At 42.7% G+C, this 13,429-nt stretch overlaps 1 protein-coding gene across 5 annotated transcripts in view; it reads right to left on the bottom strand.

Annotated features, from left to right (window-relative positions):
• GNPTAB (N-acetylglucosamine-1-phosphate transferase subunits alpha and beta) overlaps positions 1–13,429 on the bottom strand; it is a 67,676-nt gene that overhangs the window by 53,131 nt on the left and 1,116 nt on the right. For 3 of the 5 annotated variants that reach the window (XM_073323090.1, XM_073323099.1, XM_073323071.1), the window contains exons 2-3: positions 10,706–10,772; positions 2,750–2,835 (exon numbers count right to left, since the gene is read on the bottom strand). In XM_073323090.1, the coding sequence (XP_073179191.1) occupies positions 2,750–2,835; positions 10,706–10,772 (153 nt within the window). The remainder of the gene's footprint in view (positions 1–2,749; positions 2,836–10,705; positions 10,773–13,429) is intronic. The other 2 variants (XM_073323107.1, XM_073323080.1) reach the window with 1 other exon arrangement.

Below are 13,429 nucleotides of genomic sequence, written 5' to 3' on the forward strand. Positions count from 1 at the left end.
AATTTGTACTCTTTTTAAGCGTAAGTATGTGTTCCTATGTACATAAGTCAAATTTTAACTTTATGATGTTATTGAAGAAAGTCACATCATAATGTATAATAGTTTGTCGAGGAATTTATAGATACTAAGGTCAGAAGGGACCATTATGATCATCTAGTCTGACCTCCTGCACAATGCAGGCCACTGAATCTCACCCACCCACTCCTGCGAAAAACCTCTCCCCTATGTCTGAGCTATTGAAGTCCTCAAATCGTGGTTTAAAGACTTTAGAGAGCAGAGAATCCTCCAGCAAATGACCCGTGCCCCATGCTACAGAGGAAGGCGAAAAACCTCCAGGGCCTCTTCCAATCTGCCCTGGAGGAAAATTCCTTCCCGACTCCAAATATGGCGATCAGCTAAACCCTGAGCATATGGGCAAGATTCACCAGCCAGATACCCAGGAAAGAAGTCTCTGTAGTAACTCAGATCCCACCCCATCTAACAGCCCATCACAGGCCATTGGGCCTATTTACCATGAATAGTTAAAGATCAATTAATTACCAAAATCATGTTATTCCATCATACTATCTCCTCCATAAACTTATCGAGTTTAATCTTAAAGCCAGACAGGTCTTTTGCCCCCGCTGCTTCCCTTGGAAGGCTATTCCAAAAGTTCACTCCTCTGATGGTTAGAAACCTTCATTTAATTTCAAGTCTAAACTTCCCAATGACCAGTTTATATCTATTTGTTCTTGTGTCCACATTGGTCCTGAGAGTAAATAATTCCTCTCCCTCAGAGATGTTCTTTTATTGTTTTTAAAAGGCACTACACCAGAGATCTAAACAAAGTAGAAACTGTACTAGCATTTTCCCAAAAACTGTACTGCTCTCTGCTGTAAACTGCTTGATCACTTGATATCTGAAAGAGGTGTGTTTTACTTTCCGTCCATTTAAATATTTGTTTACTTTCATGGGAACAATTCTCTGAAGCCCAATTTGTTGTGGGTCCCTCCTTTTCATTCAGTTTCATTTCAGAGCATAAACACAGACAGGATTGAAAGTATCAAAATCAGAAGTCCTCTATCTACAGGTTATACAAAAAGCAAAAGTAACATCACGTCTGTAAAACCTCACCAAAAGATTCCACCAGCCCCACACTGATTCAGCTCATGTGCTAAGGATATCCAGTTAATCATATTCCCAGGATTAGGTAACAAGGAAGACTTGTACTACTGTAGCTGACAGATGCAAGAAAAATACACCCCTAAACCAAAGTCATTTTTGGTATGCCAATTCCAGGAAAACTGCAATATGGAATAGCTAATTGTATACAAATCTCCTGACAAACCTCCCAATACTGCGGACCCCTTCCTATCACACCTGACAGAGCAAGTGTAAAGACAAGCTAATGAACTCCAAATATTCAGCAGCTCTGGTGCCTACTGTGAAAACTTTAGGACTTGCCCAGTCACCAGTTACACTCATTCACTGATCCTTCAGCTCAAGAGTGGCAAAAGTCTCCTCTAAAAGGAAGCATTCCCTGAAGAACCAAAGCAGAAAAGAATTAGACTGCACATTGCAAAACGGAAAACTGACTATATCCATATAACAGTGCTGAGATTTTCATGCCCTTTTTGGACAAACCCCACTGTTTTATCTAAATCCCTGTACCCAGTTTACCATAGTGACAGGCATTTTAGAAAAGGATATGGATAGGGACAGACAGACCAAAAAGCTCCACTGCATAGTTCTGCAGAAACATTTCAGCTCTAAACTAATGATTATCATCTAAAAGAGCTCCAAAAGTGCCCACTTTCCTTTATCTACTGATCTTTTTGGGGGTGGGGAGGTGAGCGGAAGCAGTGGGAGGTCTAACGCACAACAACAAAATGTACAGTAGAGAGCAATCCTGTACTAGCAGGGGGATGGACTACATGATCTAACCACTTACCCCCACCCAATTAATTTATATGGTCCTATGACCCAAAACATTTTAACTCTGATTCAGCATCTGGTTTTCAGTGAGGTTCTCTTTTTTAGACAAGTTTCCAGCTGAGTTTACTGAGGCTAAAAGAAACCAAACGACTTACCCTAAGTAGCTTCTCCCACATTATAGCCCACAGGCATACTGACTTCCTGAACAGTAGACCCCATGATTATTCAAAACGTGAACTAAAAGATTCTAAGAAGCCTCCCAAGAGTTGTCACAACTGAAGAATAACTATTCATATGACTCAGGCTTCACTCTGATGTGACCAGTTTCTCTGATTTAAAATTATTCTGTTTAAAAGGGCCTCTTTCTCCATGCCTTGTGACATTTTCCACTTAATAACAACCTCCATACAAGATGAAGGAAAACTTACAACATATGGAAAACAACGCTTCCTGATACGTAAAAATAAACCAAGTTGGAACTTTACTTGTGTATTTATAATGTACACACTTTAATATGCGAAATTAGTCACTTTTCCCTTCTGCAGTGCTAAAAAGAACCATTTTGTTCAGTCCAGACTGAAGTGCTAATGTAGTGTAAAAATTGCTATTAAACAAGTTTAAAATCTGAGTTCTCATATCACTATTGGTTCCAATTTACATTTTCTGATTTAATACATAAAGTGTAAAATCAAATACAACTTTAGTACAGACTTAAAATTTGTAGGAGGAAAAACATCCACTTATACAGTATGTTACTGCATCTTAAACATCTGGCAAACACACCAAATAGCTAAATATGCAACACTACAACCCCAAGAGTTACACCAGAGCTTACCGATTCTGAAATGATTTGCCAGCAATGTTGTCTCTATAAGAATCAAACAAAACATGATACTGGTCTCGACTCCACTCCAGGACAACCTATAAAGAAAGAAAACTTGGAGTCACATTCTTTTTAAATTAGAATTAATGATAATTTACTTCTTTCTCTTCAAAACCTTTACTATTTTATTTTTATATAAATATAAAAATAAAATTCAGGTCTGATGTGCACGTTAGTACACACAAACTGGAAATTAACCAAAGAAAAAATGTCACATTTAATCTCCAAGCACAGATCAAACCTGAAACCCAGGACACACTAAGTAATGACACAAAGAGAATGCCCATAGACTGTAGTTCAGCTGGGAGACATAAGGATTGCCATAACAGATCAGACCAATGGTCCATCTAGTCCATTATCCTAGCTCTGAGAGTGTTATTTTTGTTACTCTCCAGTTTGCCCACATCATTCCTGAAGTGTGGCACCCAGAACTGGACACAGTACTCCAGACAAGGCCTCACCAGTGCCAACTAGAGTGGGACGATTACCTCCCATGTCTTACATATGACACTCCTGTTGATACACTCCAGAATGGTATGAGCCTTTTTCACAACTGCATCACATTGTTGACTTGTATTCAATTTGTGATCCAGTATAACCCTCAGATCCTTTTCTGCACTACCACCACCTAACCAGTTATCCCCCATTTTGTAATTGTGCGTTTGATTCTGGCTTACTAAGTATAGTACTCAGCACTTGTCTTTTATTGAATTTCATCTTGCTGATTTCAGGCCAATTCTCCAGTTTATCAAGGTAGTTTTGAATTCTAATCCTATCCTCCAAAGTGTTTTCAATCCTTCCCAGTTTGTCATCTGCAAATTTTATAAGCATACTCTCCACTCCATTATCCAAGTCATTAATGACAATATAGAATAGTACTCCACTAGACATGTGCTCCCAGTTTGACAGTGAATCATCAACAATTCCTCTGAGCACAGTCTTTTGACCAGTTGTGCACCCACCTTATAGTAATTTCATATACACCACATTTTCCTAGTTTGCTTATGAGAACGTCTTGCGAGACTGTGCCAAAAGCCTTACTAAAATCAAGATATATCACATCTACAGCTTCCCCCATCCACTAACCTACTACCCTGTCAAAGAAGGAAATTAGGTTGATTTGGCATGATTTGTTCTTGACAAATCCACACTGGCTATTACTTACAACCTTATTATCCTCTCGGTCAGGGGTGGGCAAACTACTGCCCAGGGGCCGCATCCAGCCCTCCAGATGTTTTAATCCAGCCCTTGAGCTCCCACCCGGAAGCGGGGTCCAGAGCTTGCCCCGCTCTGCATGGCTCCTGGAAGCAGCGGCATGTCCCCCTTCCGGCTCCTACACGTAGGGGCAGCCAGGGGGCTCTGCACACTGCCCCCTCCCAGGGTGCCGTCCCCGCAAATCCCATTGGCCAGGAACCGCGACGAATGGGAGCTACAGGGGCGGTGCCTGCAGATGGAACAATGCGTAGAGCTGCATGGCCACGCCTCCGTGTAGGAGACGGAGGCGGGACATGCCATGGCTTCTGGGAGCTGCTTGAGGTAAGCACCGTCTGGACCCTGCACCCTGGACTGCCTCCAGCGCCCCAACCCCCTGCCCCACCCCTGAACCCCCTCCCACCCTCCGAACCACTCCATCCCAGCCTGGAGCACCCTTCTGCATCCCCTCATCCCCATCCCCACCCCCACCCCAGAGTCCACACCCCCAGCCAGAGCCCTCACCCCCTCCCGCACCCCAACCCCCAATTTCATGAGTGTTCATGGCCCGCCATACAATTTCCACACCCAGATGTGGCCCTCGGGCCAAAAAGTTTGCCCACCCCTGCTCTTGGTGCTTACAAATTTATTGTTTAATAGTATTCTGAAGTATCCAAGTTAGGCTGACTAGTTTATAATTCCCCAGGTCCTCTTTGTTCCCCTTTAGGTACTATGTTTGGCCTTCTCCAGCCCTCTGGGACTTCACCCATTGTTGGATCATATTAAAGAAGTTCTGTATTAAAATCACAAATGAGTTTGATTCCCCATAGTTTAAATTCCAGGGTATTACTAATTAAGAGGTCTCTTGGTTTTTGGTACTGTTTCTCTCCCTCTATGTGCGAAACTTGCAAGCTGCTAATTGCGTTAGTACATTCTGAGACAGAGTCTGTTCTCAAAGCAATTCACAGAGAGAGAGACTCAAAGCAATACTCTGTAACAACAGAAACAGCACCCAGAGACTCCCTGCCCCTTTGTTGTATTAACAATCGTGATTAAAATAGAGATAGAGGAAGTATGTGGATGGATGCTTGGTGTGGATAATAACTGAATGATCAGGGAGGTGCCAGCCTAAGAATCCAGTGTCCATCGGCTGAAGAAGGCATCAAGTGGAAATAACCAGAGGACCCGTGGAGGGCAGGCTGGAATCCACCCAACAGCCTCAAGAATGGGAGAACCAAAGAACAAGATAACATCTAGCAGCACAGAGCCGTCAGGAATGTGCTATCTGCTGATTGATTCAGCAACAGCATGATGAAGCAATTCCCATAGACTGGCATAGGAAGAAATTCCTATAAAAATAGACTCTAGAAAGTGAGACCTTTGGGGTGTGATTCTGCAGACCAACTTCCAGGACCATATCGATGAGCCTCTGACAAGACCCTGCTCCCTCCTCATGTGTGTGTATGTGACTGAATGTGTGAATAAATATGAGATTGAATAGAATGTTATAGCTATAACTAACTGCTTACTATGATTCTTCCTGTATTCACAATAAATGTGGTATTTTGCCTTTTTCCCTTTTAATAAGATCCTGCTGTTTTTTATTTTATTGGTACAACACATCCTTCATGAATTCTTGAAAACAATCGCTAACGGTTTTGAGATTGCTTCAGCTAGTTCCTTAAATACTCCAGTGTGAATTTCATCAGGCCCTGCCGACCTGAATACACCTAACTTATCTAAATATTCCTTAACGTATTCTTTCCGCTAGTCTGGCTTGTGTTCCTTCCGTCTTTGTTGTTAATATTAACTGTGTTGAGTATCTGGCGACAACTTACCTTTTTAGGGAAGACTGAAGCAAAATGGGCATTAAATACAGCGGCCTTATTGTTATCATCAGTTATTAACTCTCCTTACCCACTAAGCAGAGGACTTTGTCTTTCTTTTGCTCCTAACTGATTTTTCTGTCCCTTGCTAGGTATAATTCATTTTGTGCCTTCACTTTTCTGATATTGTCCCTGATGGCTTGGGATAGTCTTTTGTATTTCTCCTTAGCAATCTGTCCATGTCTCCACTTTTTGTAGGTTTCTTTTTTTATTTTCAGGACACTCAAGAGTTCCTGATAGAACCATATTGGTCTCTTTCTAGTCTTCCTATCTTTCCTTCGTATCAGGCCAGTTTGCTGTTGAGCCTTTAATATAGTTTCTCTGAGAAACTGCAAGCTCTCCTGAGCTCTTTTTTCCCTTAGATTTTCTTCCTATGGGACTTTACCTACCAGTTCTCAGAGTTTACTAAATAATTACCACAAAAGGAAATTATTTCCTCTCCCCCTCAACATGATACTTCTTTTTAAAAATAATTCTTAATACTTCATACCAATTATTCACCAGGCTGGGTGCCATTTATATGGTTGCTTCTTCCTTGCATTAAAAAAGAACATCAAACGACAAGATAAGTCATTTCTCCAAGCTAGCATTCACAGAATACAACATTTCTAAAGCCACCTCCACAATGAGCTGAATCATTCATCACCGAAGTCAACAACAAGCCTCCTACATTGACTTACATGGGTACAGGATCAGGTCTAGTGTCAACTTATTTGGAGCTACCACAAGCACATATAAACCTCCTTCCAAGTCTCCAAAAAAAGGCTCTTTGAAACCAAAACCATGCCTGTCAATTCTCGTCCTTCTCACACACGGAGACAGAATTTACAAAATAAGCATAACTTGCTCATTGCTATTTCAATGTGAAGGTAAATAAATGCTTATCTCAAAATAATACAATGCAAAAAATCTGTTTTTCATCTAAGTCTCTTCCCCCTCTCTCTAGCAGACATGCTGGTCTCCTCACAGTCTCAGAAACTAGTTTAACACAGAACTAAGCTGGCAAACAGTACTTTTTAATGTAGATGTTATTACTAAAAATGATGAATCCAAGCATAATCTACACTTTAGAATTCTGAGATAATAAAATCTCAATTCATATTATGAATACAATTTTTGAGAAAGAAGAGGGTTAACTGTGCAAATACCTTGTCACGTATATCAGTTAAACCATAAGGACCTACGTAAGTGTCACCTTACAAAAACAAAGATTTATGAATCCCACTTCACTAGCTGCTTTGACCTGCTAAAAGCAATGAAGATGCAAGACTAGGCACTGGGACAAGTTTTGGGGACTTTTTCTTTTCTGTTTCCTTGCATAATGGTGGTACGAATAAGTATAATACGTGCCTCAATAAAAGAGAATGACAAAATGTATTATTCAACCAGCTAAATAGGAGCATCACCACTCCAAGCCTATATATGCAGTAATTTAAGATGCATTAAATCACATCCTGTGCATTCTGGATTATATTCTATAATTAAAGAACTAGTCACAGTACTAAACGACTGCAGCAATACCACATTTTAAGATAAATGTCATGTTTGTCACTCCTGACGTACCCCTTTTTCTATGAAGAAGGCAGCCACATTCTGTTATTTGTATTACAGTAATGCCTAAGGAATCTAAGATTAGGGCCCCACTGTACTAAGTCTCTACCCTGAAACTATTGTATTAGTAATCCAAATATGCGTTTCACTCATGTTCCATCTACACAGGGCTTTGAACAAAGCTGAACCACCAAGAGAAGCTCAGTCAAAAATTGTCTATAACCAAACTCTGCCATAATGAAGTTCAACAACCATGTTCCAACCTAACTGTGGGATGCAATATTTAAATCTGGTTATAACACTTACTGGATACAAAAAAGTTCGAACTGTACTTAAATAGCACTGAGCTTCAATTCATAGATGGGGCTTGATGCCAACAAGCCAACTTTCACATATTGAGCTACCAGTATGTTATCAGTTTTGAACGATTTGCCTTATCTACCCATTTTACTGGCAGCACTAATGCCTACTGCGGTGGATTTACAGCAGGCAAACCCAATTTTGCTTAATTGCAAGTGCCACTCTGGCATCAGTATTAAGTTCTGCAACAGGATAGCAGTCTCTCTCTGTTTTATAATTGGATCACAAGCAATAACTATAACTAAAGCACTATCACCCCAGTTCTGATAGCTCATAATTTTCAACATCTTCTTATGCTTGGTGTCTGCCCATGGGCAAATTATTCTAGAAACTTTATTCAAACACAATTCAGTCATTTTTAAGCATGAGAAGAGTGACAAAAATACACTCTTACCATTAAAATATATGTGACTGTTTCTGAACAGCTCTTGTGCTTAAATGGCTGAAGGGTAGCAAGCTGAAATGTGCAAGGAGACAGCCCTCACTGATAAGCAGTACCTTTGAGTGATTTTGTGAAGATCTGTTGTGACTTGAACAAATAGTGAGTGAAAAGTACATTTCAGGCAGGTGAAGTATATTTTGCACTAATATTTAGCCAGTTTTACCAGTATTCTAAATAGAATCCAACAATAGCCATCAAATCGAAATATCAATGAAAAACGCAAAAAGTTTACTCAAACTTCCCCCACTTTGTCTCTGTTTTTCAATCAGCTCTAGTCAGGGCTGGTATACCCACTAGGCAAACTAGGTGGCCGCCTAAGGCACCAAGATTTGGGGGCACCAAAAAGGGCTCTGGCGGTATGAGCGGCGATGGGCTCGCAGATGGGAGGCGGCCGGGCAGAAGGGGGGGCGGACTTGGGGTTGCCCCCCCCCGCACTGATCGTTCTCCCCCCGCCTTTCCCCCTGCAGGTGCCAACCCCGTGCCCCACCCCTGCTCCCCTGGACCCCAGGAGGTGAGGCAGGCGGCAGGGAGGGAGCACTGGACGCCCGGGCTGTGGGGGCGGAGCGAGGGGGAAGGCTAGAGCTGCCGGGGAGGGGGCTCCATGTGCTGCCCGGGGGGCTCTGCTCCGTGGGGGGGAGGCAGGGGCTTGCTGGTGCCGGGGACCTTGTGTGCCAGGTTCTGGGGGGAGGGACGGCGTGGCGTGGCTGGCTGGGGAGGAGGGGGTGGGAGGAGGCTGTATGCCAAGCTCTGGAGCCGGGGGCAGGGTTCCGTGGGCCGGCCAGGCTGAGGTACGGGCAAGCTGGGCCGGAGGGGGCTGCGTGCCACACTCTGGAGACAGGAGCAGGACTCAGTCGTGTGCTGGGCAGGGCTGGGGGGGAGGGGGCATGCTGTGTGCCGGGGGGGGGAGGGAGAGAAAGCGGGGGGAGGGTGCTGTGTGCCGAGCAGGCCTGGGGGGGGAAGAAGGCGGAGGGGAGGTGCTATGTGCTGGGGGAGAAGGTGGAGGGAGGTCGAAGGGGGCTGTGTGTCTGGCTGGGCGCTGTAAAGGGGGGACTCTTTGTGTGCTGGGCTAGGCTTTGTGGGGGACCAGCGGGCCAAGCCGGCCAGGGAGGGGGCTGTGGAGCGAGGCAGAGTGCGCTGGTCAGGGTTTGGGGAGGGACCGGGGGACGACACTGTATGCCTTGCCAGGCTCCGAGGGGAGGCAGAGGGGTTGTGTGCCGAGGGGCGCTGGGGAGGGCTGTGTTCCAGGGACAGTGTCGGGGGTGGGTGGGACAAGCGTACTGCTTCACTATGGTACAAAGTGGCAATGATATCGCACACAGCCATTACCCATTCTGACAGACTGTTTATCATGCTAAGTTTACTAGTTTTCGGAGGTTGTCGACTGAAGCTAACTATTTTTCTTAAGTTGTTTCAGATCTAAGACTCTGGCAATTGCTGCTGCATCATTTCACTAATACTTTGTGTCAACTGTGTGAGAGTCCGGGGGGGAGGGAAGGGGGAGCACAAGGTGAAAGTTTCGCCTAGGGCGCAAAACATCCTTGCACTGGCCCTGGCTCTAGTTCTAAATGAAAGAAAACTCAAGACCTCTCTACAGAGCCCCGCCTTCTGGACTATGGGGATCTGAACAGCGGGGACACCAAAGTGTTCCCCTGTGTGAATATTGCAGCCGCAAACTAAGCGATTCCTAGTTCACATTGATGTACTCCTGTTTGAAGAGGACTACATTTAAAAGGTACCTAGTTCGTATTAACATAATCCTCTTCAAACAGGATTACATTAATGCAAACTAGGAACCTTTTAGTTCATGCCTGCAGTATCCACGCAAGGGAATTACAGCTCAACACTTCAGTGCCCACCACTATCCACACCTCTATAGTCCAAACACAGGGGCAGTGTAGACAAATTCTTAGTCATGCATAAATAGGTGGCTAAATGCATTGCACAGTGAATTCATTCCCACGGTGTTTAGCATAATCAAAGGGGGTGGAGTTAAAGTTGCCTGTCCAACCAGGTCTTTGGCATTTCCTGATTTTCATTGCTGTTCAACTTTAACATTCCTAAATGTAGTTTATTCTAATGGAATTTTATCTAAGATGAATTCCTCCATTAAACAGAAGAATTAATTCTGTTCATCTTATAAACTGATAATTATTGACATATGCAAGCTTATAAAACTCTGGTATGTGACCACCATTTGTGGGAGATTTCTCATCCGTTATCAGATGTGCACATTGGATTTGGGGTTTCTATCTGCACATCAATGCAAACAAGTATATGTTTTAGTTTATTTTTAGATATGATTTTATCACCAGGAGTTGCAAAGGACAATGTAACATATACATTGCACAATCACCAGTCAGTTTCAAAACACAGGAAAATTAGTGGTAAGATACTGCTCTAAATGCACAATGAAATAACAGTGCCCCAAACATGGGCTTCCAGCCTCTTAGCATCCATTTTACAAAAAGGCATACTTACCCTCCACAAACATTCTCTGTTTGATAAAATCTGGATAAATTCCCTAAGAAATCCTCCCAATAGATATCTAGGTAGAAATAGAGAAACAGCTAGAGGACTGGGATCTTTAAGATCTGAAGGGTATTTTTATGTTGCATTTGCAGGCCAGTGTTCCCTCTGATTCTATTTGATTTTGACAATCCCCCAAATTTGCAGTTGTCATTTTCAAAAGCTTGTGTTTATTTCTTTTCTGATTGTGTTGACCTGATATATAGTTAAGAGTGTTTACTGTATCTGTGCATATGCAAATCATTCCAGGCAGTTCAGCCCATTTATTAGGAAAAAATTAAGTTGCATATTATTTACAGAACAAAAATATTAAAAACAATAAAAGCAGGCCAGTCAAAATACTGATGATATTGCTGAGCAGCAGGAGGTTGGAAATACCAAGTTCAGCTCTCCAGGCTGCAGGGGAGAAGAAGAACTCAGTTCCCCTACTGTGGTAACAACCGGCCATTCACAAGTGGCATTAACATAGCTCTAAAGAGAACTCCAATCAGCCTGCCCTGATAAAAAAAAGTGATAACGATAAATCATCTGAAGAGGGAGGGATGGAGGTTATACAAACAAAGAAACCAAGGCCTCTGAGAAAGTGAAGATTGTACCCAGTCTCTCACTGCCCAGGCCTGCTGAGACCATTCAAGATTGAAAGGCCCTTTTCTTGACATTTAAAATTCATACAATATTTCTGAAATGGACCAAAAGAAGAATGGCATTTTTCAGTAAAGACATATAGTATATTAGTTCCCTGTGTTCTCCTGCAAAACAAAATTGTACATGCTACTTGATTGTAAAACTGCTTCAATTTTCAAAAATCTCGAGTATTTTATCTTAAAATATTAAATTGCAATACAAACTGCTTTCATGATGTAGGAGTGCTAATCAAATTGGGGCTAGAGTCAACAAATGCTGATCACATTGAAAATCTAAATCCTGGCATGTGTTGGGTTGGGTTTTTTAAACTGTGATCCTTTCACAAGCTCAAGAGTCAACAAGAATCACACCCCACCCAGATAGAGGATTCATTTCATACTGTCAGCAATATCAAAGTATCATCATACATCTTTTCCTTTGTGTTATCTTGGCATCAGAACAGTAATTTCAGAGCAAAGTAAAACTACTTACAAAACAGGCAGTGTCTAACAAGGTTCTGAGACCAGGGTTCTATTCCCTAACCTTTCACTGACCTGCTGTTTCACCTTGGTCAAGATACTTCATTCCTTTATACCTCTGTCACCTTTCCCTCCCTTCCTCTTTCTTGTCTACTTACACTGTAAATAAACTCTTAGAGCAAGGATGTCCCTGGCTATACTGGAAAAGAGGTGTATTTTTACATATTAGCTGTTTTGAGATGCGTTAAGATCTGTGTATAGACTAGAATATTGTAGTTTTAACACATTACCTGATCAAGGTGAACCTTACCTGAGACTTATTTACACTAGGCTCCTACACACGTGTTAACTAACATTAAAAAAAAACTCTCTAGTGAACACAAGGTGTATGTGTTTGTAGAGTGCTTAGTACAACAACAGTGCAAGGATCTCAGCTACCAGTAGGCAGTACTGATATACACACAACAAAAATTACTGTGGTTATGCTTGGATATAAGTTTTCTGCTTAGCATATTAAAAACATATAGCCTTACATACAAACTAGTAGCTGAGTAAAGAATTTAAATCAAGTTGCCTAAATCCACTTTCCAAAACAGAAGTCAGCTAACTGACTTGAGGGGTTTTATATATATGACGAAATTTGGCCTTAACTTACACTTTCAGTGAAGTGATCTTAATAGGTTGCACAGATGTAACATAATTTGGCCTGATAAAGAGCTCAGTAAGATATTAAAAATAAGGGTAAATATGACCATATTGAGTAGTGCCCCAGAACTGAATGTTTAATTGGCAATTCCACAAAACCCTGCATTGTGATTAGCTGAAGAGGATCCAATTTGTATTATACACAAATCCCTGTATTCTGAATATACCAAATACATCAAAATTCCACATTCAGTTCCCCACAGCAAATACAGCTGTCTCAGTGGAGAGCAATAGGAAGGCAAGAATGTTGCACGAGAAGAGAGTGGGAGTTGCTTAAGGGAAGAACAGCACTTGGGAGAGTGATAAATTCAAGACATCAAAACAGAGCATCCATGGGTGGAAGTGCTACAAGGTGTGAAGCAGGGACACTGGATAGGAGTGGCACAGGAGAAGTAGTGGTTGATGATGGGCTAAGGAAAGGCCTAGGAGCAAGGGCACTTAGGGGCACTGAACTGGTATGCTGTAAACTTCTGCAGAAGGCAAGGTTGTATGGAGGCAGTAGCACCGTGGGTCAAGTGCTGTAGATGGGTACTGCATGGGGATACTGAACAGGGTTCTGTGATGGTGCCGCAGAGACATTGGAGCAAGTGCTGCATACCGTGGAGTAGCCAGTGCACTGGGCATGGGGGAATATAGGGAGGAAAGGCAAGAGCATGGGGTGGTAGTACTCAGAGGGCAGGGGAAGCACTGGAGATGGGTATTTTGGAAACACAAGTTACAGGAGGGGATGTGTGGGTGCTTCTGCGTAGGCACAGGGTCCTGAATGGGGAAGCCAGCATACTGGGGTAGGTGCTGAGGAAGCACAGGGCATGACAGTGGAGACAGGGCATTGTGTTATGGTAAATGTCAGAAGGTGGGGGTTGGGAGC

Source organism: Lepidochelys kempii, chromosome 1, assembly GCF_965140265.1.
Source record: "Lepidochelys kempii isolate rLepKem1 chromosome 1, rLepKem1.hap2, whole genome shotgun sequence".
Classification (NCBI taxonomy): domain Eukaryota; kingdom Metazoa; phylum Chordata; order Testudines; family Cheloniidae; genus Lepidochelys; species Lepidochelys kempii.